Here is an 8,159-nt window from a genome sequence, read left to right as displayed (position 1 = left end):
GACACACTTCCTATTGAAAAACGACTTAGAGCGTCTGCTACTACAATAGCCTTGTCGGGGTGATAGAGAACACTTATGTCAGTCTTTCAACAACTCAAACAATCTCCTTTGTCAGAAATTCAACTCCTTTTGAATGAATACATATTGAAGACTTTAATGGTCCTTATACACATCAACATGAACCCCATAGAGATAGTGCCTCCATATTTTCAAGGAAGTTACCACGACCGCTAACTCAAGGTCATGAGTCAGATAATTCTTTTAAAGAATCTTGAGTTGCTTACAAGCATAGGCTTTAACTTTGCCCTTTTGCATAAGAACACAACCCAACCCAACTCGAGATGCATCATAATAAAAAATGAAGCACTCAGTATCCTCTGGTAAGGAGCGGAGGTAAGCCTATCCTTCAACACTTGGAAGATTCTCTCACATGCTAACGACCTCTGAAAATTTCACATTCTTTTGAGTCAACGTTGTCAAAGGGGAAGCAATGGATGCAAATCCATCGACAAACCTTCTATAATAAGTGGGTAGGCATAAAAAATCCTAATATCCAAAAGAGCCAAACGTCTAGGTTTTTCACTGCTTCGGTCTTCCCTGGATCAACCTCGACACCCTCACTCAAGATAATATGACAAAGAAATGGTACCAATCTCAACCAAAATTCACACTTACTATATTTGGCAAAGAGTTGATGCTCCTTAAGAAATTTCAAAACAACTCTCAGATGCCCCATATGATCACGTTCACTCTTCAAATACACAAATATATCATCAGTAAAGACAATCGTGAATGCATCAAGATAGTTTCTTCGTGAGATCCATAAACGCTTCGAGGGCATTAGTCAATCCAAACGACATGACTAGGAAGTCATAATGACCATATCAAGTTTGAAAAGTTGTCTTAGGAATATTTTCACCTCTCACACTAACTTGGTGATATCCCGATCTTAAGTCGATCTTTGAAAAGTAACTCGCACCTTGCAGTTGATCAAATAAATAATGTATCTGAGGGAGACGATACTTGTTCTTGAACCCATCCTTCTTGTTCCCAAACAATACTGGGGCGCCCCATGGATAAATACTAGACCAGATGAAACCCTTGTCTAGTAAATCTTTGAGTTAAGCCTTCAACTCTTTCAATTCGGTCAGAGTCATCCTATAAGGAGGAATTGAAATGGGATTTGTATCCGATAATAAGTTGATGCCAAAATCAATTTGCCGTCCGGGAGAATACCAGGAAGATCATTTGGAAAGACCTCCAGAAATTTCCTTACTACAGGGGATGACTCAATCGGAGAAATTTCGGAGTCTAAATCTTTGACTCTTACTATATAGTATAAACACCCTTTAGAGATCATTTTACCATCTTTTAAACAAAAAGTTATACGACCTCTAGTAATAGAATTTCCCCCCTTCCAGTCTAAAATGGGTTCATTAGGAAAGCTAAACTTCATCACACCCTTGTTCTACCATCTATGGAAGCGAAACAAGCATGCAACCAATCCATTCCCAAAATGACATCAAAATCAACCATATCAAGTTCTACCAATTCCACATGAGTAACTCTATTGACAAAAATTATAGGACAATTTCTATATATTCTCTTAGCAACAACCAACTCAACCACCGAGGTAGACACCATAAAAGGTTCATTCAAGATATCAGGCAAAATGTCAAACTTTTTAGCTACTAAAGGAGTAACTATTGACAAGGTATCACCGGGATCAAGTAAAGCATATACATCAATAGAGAAAACTTTTAACATATCGGTCACCATATTGGGAAAGTGTCTTGCTCACTCCTTCAGCTGAGATCATTAAAGCAATTCTTCTTTGGAGGATCCACATTCGAACCACGTTTTTTAGCTTGCCCACGACCTTTGTTTTGACCTTTCAAGTTTGGGAAATCCTTCATATTGTGCCCAATCTTACCACAACTAAAGCAATTGTTCGTTCTAATGAGGCAATCACCATAATGATTCTTGCCACACTCTCCACATGTTGGCTTCTTGTTTGGTGAACTAGTACCCCTTCCCCTTTTAGGCTTAGGGTTAGACACCCTGCCATCACGAGCCTTAGGGAACTTGTAAGAAACTTAATTAGAAACCTCTTTTTGAACCTACGCTTGTCTTAGATATAAAAACTACCCTTTGAAGAAACACCATCCAATGACTTCTCCCTATTGGCATCTCTACTCTTCTTCTTAACCCTTGTATCCTCCACTTGTATAGCACGAACAATGAGACAATAAATATTCATATTATCATGTAGCATAGTAGAACGAAATTCTTCTTTCAATTCATCAAACACTCCCATCACAAAGCGACTCATCTCATCCCTTTGGTCGAAAACCAAATAACGATCATACTTTGACAACTTAGTAAATTTTAAAGATCAGTCAAGCACACTCATACCTCCTTAACGAAGGTTGATGGATTCTTCCACCCTAGCTTCCCTCTTTTCCCTTGGAAAGAACCTATCAAGAAAAGAACTCTTGAAAATCTCCCATGTCACCGGACCACCCCTAAAAGTATTATTGTCTCTCTATTGGACGTACCAAGTTTGGGCCACGTCTTTGAGTAGGTAGGTGTCTAACTCGGCTTTCTAACTAGTAATAAAACCCATAGCATAGAGGATTTTATAGACTTCACCAATGAACTCTTGGGGGTCTTTCTCCGCTTTGGACCCATAGAAAGTAGGGGTATCCATCCTTATGAAATCCCTCAAGCAGGAGGTAATGGTGCTAACATGTTGGTTTCCTTGGGGTACCGCCTCCCGGTTATCTTGGGTCATCATGGCTTGAGCTTGAGTAGTAATGGCTTGGCCCATTTGGAGAAAGGTATCCCTTATGTCCTCATCCAACAAGGCCAGAGTATTGGATAGAGCTTGATCATCATTAGTAATTTCTTCAAGAGGAGGATCTTGATTGCCACGGGGAGGAACTCCCGCATTAGCAATCTTTTCATCAAGTTTTTGTGTGGCTACTCTTCGAGTATTCATACCTATAACCATAATAAGATGCTTAGGTGACAGCACACATAAAGAAGACTTTAGGGGAATGATATTGGCTTTCCAAGAAAATGAGAGTTTCCTAAGCATCATATAGTTTCCTATTCATAAGTGTGGTGTGCTTACCAATTATGAATAAAGATCAACATAGACGTGGTTTAATGAGACATAAATCTTAAAGATATTTAACCTCATGCTCTGATACCAAGATTGTCACATCCGGAGAGCATCCACCAGAAGTAACCGGTGTCATTGTCCTCGAAGAGGACTAAGAGTAACCTCTTAGTATTCGTCAGTACATTTCATAGGTTAAATTGCGGAAAATTTAAAACTTTTTTTCTTATACATTGAGGTTTACATAGCCCTGTCGATTACACATAATATATATTTAGCGAGTATACAAAGACTCCCCATATACGAAGCACTACATAGGCTTCTACTTTTACTTCACAGACATAGTATAGGAACATAATCTCATAGGAAGTCTATAATACGTCTCATATTAGAACCATCTAAAACGATAAAGAAATTTGGGATTAAACCATACTTCATTACAAAAAAGAGCCTCATATAGGATTATATAACAATCGCCTCTAAATCAAAGGAAATAACTCGAAGTCTTATAATTAGAACAATATCAATAGCTTAATAGTGGCATCGTCCTTTGATAGTAAGGAACTACCGAACACTTTTGGAATATCCAAGTAGTCTTTAAAGTCCTTCTATAATCTCAACGATTGGACCATATATTTTGTAGTAAACATAGAACATAGGTTAGTACACACTTGTGCTAAGTATTAGTATATGCACATAAAACAATTGAAGCCATGTTAAAGAGGACATTTGTTCAAAAAATGCTAATTTACTTTAAAAAGCTTTATGCACATCCAAGAACCCACATAACCCAATGAACACATAACTCTTAAGTCAAGGCCATATATAACACAAGACCAAGATCATCAAGTATAGTCAAGTCAATACCTATAAGAGTTCATAATATCATAACATAATCAAGACCCTTACCCATAACCCATCATTTCTCCTACAAGTGAAATGACCAAGTAAATCCCCATAACCCTACTGAATCAATAAACCAAACAAAGGACCATAAGAAACGCCTAACTTCACATAACATAGCATCAAGAGTAACCTTCCTCATATTTTAGAAATATAGACCAACAACATGTTCATAAGTGAAACTAACATCATAAAGAATCAATAATATTTAAGGTCAATATATACATAATAGACACTTTATAATATCATAAGAACATAAGAACAACATCCCAAGTCTTCCCTTAAGTAAAACTAGTGCAAGGGATAGGTAAGGTCTGATACCCCTACCTAGGCTAAGTCAAACCTCTTAATTCACCCTACTTAGTGTTTAATTCATTACTTTATTTTACTTTAGCTAATACTTGCCTTAAAAAAGATAGACCACAAGAACAAGTGTAGAATCCGGCATTGTAAAATGTTACACCGATGGAAGGTGGACTACCAACCAAAGTACGACCAAACGTGAACATAACATCTAGGTGGATCCACTAGCTAGTATTTCTATGGTTGAAACATAGTTTATGGAGCTTGGGGATTTCATGGGAACATCACTCTATGCCCTTTTTGTATAATGAGGCTATCCACCACATGAGAACCGTGGTGAACCCTACCTTCCCTCCTTGGGAAGGTGCCACCCCTCAACTACAAGTTCACTCGGTGCTAAACTATAATCCTTTTTGAAATGTCTTTAAGACTTTATTAATCATCAAAGATTAAGTTAGGCCATAGGGTTCATCCCTTATATAATCATCATCACAGCTCAACAGGAATTGCATGAGTATTGTCCTTTGAGTACAATTCACACATATGAGGTTAGCATATTTTCATAATTACATCATGATAAGGCACATACGTATATCATCCCCATCCTTATATAATTAAATCATAGCCAACAACTTACAAGTCATAATTTAAGACATTCCAATTAAACATCATACCAACCCTAAGCAATCTTATCATAAGGTATACTTCAATCAACTTCCTCACTAAACACAAGTAATCATAATTTAAGTAAAGGATTGAGATAACAAGACCTATCCCAATCTCCTTTACAATCGATCATCAAGGTTTAACCATCAACCATCAAATTCAACCCAATAATGGATGTAGTATCATCCCACAATAATAATTAACACAATAATAAAATCAATTTATCCTAATTAACTTGAATTCATAACCTAGGTTAGGGGGAAAAGGGTTCATCATGAATTCTTCAAGAAATAGATTCAATCACAACAATAAATTACCCTAGGGAGTCCATGAATGAATTAGAATAGATAAAAATAAGTTTAACAATCAATACATTCTTTGATTCCCATCAAATCATAAGCAAGACCCAAGATTTGGGGAATTTGGGGAAAGGACATGATCTACATGAAATTCCGTCAATTACCCAACAATATACACTTAATTATTCATAGTAAATAATAATTAATCATAATCAACCATTGATTTGATGTTTAGAAGAAAACCTATTAGAATAGAAAAACCCTTGGAATTGGATATTTTAGAAATCAACTTTGAGAAGACCTCTTGAGGAAATGAACTCCAAGAGTCAAAAACTCATACCTTAATAAAGATTAATCCAAGAAATACAAGTGAAATCCTAGAGAAATTGGTCTTCTTCTTCAAGCTTTGTTCTTTCTTCAATGGAGGTTGAATAGAGACAGAAAGTTGAGAGAGGTGAGAATATTTGGGTTTTGATTTGGGGATTTGATTTGAGTGAGTAACTGTGAGGAAAAACTGATTAAAATCAATATCTAGACCTCCCAAAAAATACCCAAAAGACCCCTCACTTAATTTGACCCTTTAGTGAAGTCAATCTTGAATTCCAAATTTCAGATTTTCATTGGGGAACAAGTCTGCGATGCGGAGCTTCTCCCGCAAGATTTTCTAAATTATTTTTTGAAAAAGTGGAGTCCATGACGCAGACTTGAATTTTGACCAATGTCCATCCAAGTCCGCGAGCGTACATGTTTCTGCTAAGTGTAACTTGTTTGCTTCTTAGGCAGCTTGCCAAGCCATGTTTGGGGTCCTTTCGTACACCCCTTGGGTTACCCTTGGGGGGGTCAGACTTAGAATTTTTAACCCTATATATATTATTTTACTTATTTAAAGTCATTTTACAAGTTTTATACCTCATACAACACCTCCAAACCTTCCTAAAACCTAAGGACGTTTTACTACTTAGATTGCACTAGTTTACGGATGTCATGGACGTTTCTTGATGTCTTGACTCCAAAACTTCCTAAATGGTTTATTAAAATTATTTTAGGCCTTATGACATTGTACTAACCTTAGATAAACATGTGAGGCTCTAATTAAGGTCATAGACTTTCGCAATGTTATATTTAAAGAAGGACAATTTGTTCTCAAACGCATCTTCCCCCATTAAGATGAGTATAAGGGGAAATTAGCGCAAAATTGGGAAGGACCATAGATGGTTCGTAAAGTGTTATCTAGAGGTGTGTTGATCCTGTCAGAATTGGATGGCCAGGAGTGGCCAAAACCAATTAACTCGAATGTTGTCTCAAGATACTTTGTTAGAAGATCATATTTTCTCTCATCACTTTCCTTGTAATCATTGTATTTGCTTGTTATTGCTTATGTCAAGCTTTTATATCGTATTGAACTACGTCTGACCTGATTTCTAAAATATGAGATATGTAGGCAGCCTATGTCAGCCTCGATTATTTTCTTATTAAAATTTATTATTCCTAAAAGGGGAACTATGTTTGATCTGATTCCTGGCTCAACGGGATACGTAGGCGCCACAATGGCTCGGTCATACACCCCATAAAAATTTAATTTCTCTTTATAATGGAAACTAGGATAGAATTTTTGAGAAGAGCTCAAAAATTCTAAAGATCATTCATCAACAAGACAGGATTGATCATGCATTAGGAAAAGGCAACTAGGGAAGAATTTTTGAGAAGATCTCAAAAATTCCGCAAATCTTCCTACCAAAGACTTGAGAAATGACAGAAAATTTCATTTGGGAAATTGTTTTTGAGAATATCTCAAAAGTACTATCAAGTAATGTCAAAAGTTCAGAGTTAACAACACGTAATTTTCAGCGTGATCTCAAAGTCAAACTTCATATTTCCCCAGCTTTTAAGTACTTTTTTGAATATATCGAAACTTGAACTGATGTGTTCACTTAAGCTTTAATATGACATGACATTTGGCAGTGACCCTCATCAAATTACTTTTCTGAAATCTAGTATTCCTAAAATTTTAGACATTTATCAAATATTTTGTACAAAATATAGATATATCTTATGTTTACGAAGAACCGGGAAGCTAGAAGCAATCAACCAAAGATAGCAAGAGGAAGATAAAACAATCAAAGAAGTCAACACATATTAGTTCATTTAAAACTAATAAATTTTTTGTTGATATATGTTTGCAAGTATATCCAGAGATCATCATATTCAACAAATATGAAAAAGTATTAAGGGCCCGGATTCATGGCTAAGAGGTTGCAAGCCTCTTTTTCGTACTTGATCTATTTGTCACTCCTCTAGAACCAAGGAATATCTTGCATAATAGATTTAATTTTCCACCAATCATGTTGAACTGCAAATAGACTGATATTTTTAGTCGAAGGATATGTAGGTGGGCTCAGCGTTGAAAACTCGGTTGTATTCCTACATTCTCTCGTAAATTTTATTCCCAAGCATTCTTGTCTCTTCATAATTTGATATTAAGATAACCTTCAATTTTTCCATAAACATGTATCAAATCAAGCGTATCAAAATATAAGTAGCCAGAATTCTCATATAACTTGAGATATGTAGGAAACTCTATATTAGGGTTCGACCATAATTCCTCAAAAATCCATATCAAGACTTTCCTTTAGATAGATGAAAGTGAGTCAAAATTGGATTCGTCAATCTTCTTTGCCCAGGTTCTCTTTCATTGACCCTACCCAAAGAAGGGGGCCATTGTTGACACCCAATTTTGACCATATGCAATTCAAGTTAACTATCGAGCATCTTTAATTTCAAACAATTCGAAATAATCCTCTTTAAAATATTTATATATATATATATATATATATATATATATATATATATATAAATTTTACTAA

At 35.8% G+C, this 8,159-nt stretch overlaps 1 protein-coding gene across 1 annotated transcript; it reads right to left on the bottom strand.

Annotated features, from left to right (window-relative positions):
• Positions 1 to 1,455: 1,455 nt before the first annotated feature.
• Positions 1,456 to 1,779, bottom strand: LOC138338823 (uncharacterized). Its single transcript, XM_069289907.1, has one exon. It carries the CDS (start codon positions 1,777 to 1,779, stop codon positions 1,456 to 1,458), a length of 324 nt encoding a protein of 107 aa, XP_069146008.1.
• Positions 1,780 to 8,159: the final 6,380 nt, after the last annotated feature.

This window comes from Solanum lycopersicum, chromosome 10 (assembly GCF_036512215.1).
Source record: "Solanum lycopersicum chromosome 10, SLM_r2.1".
In the NCBI taxonomy this organism is placed as follows: domain Eukaryota; kingdom Viridiplantae; phylum Streptophyta; class Magnoliopsida; order Solanales; family Solanaceae; genus Solanum; species Solanum lycopersicum.
This window is presented reverse-complemented; position numbering and strand designations above follow the sequence as displayed.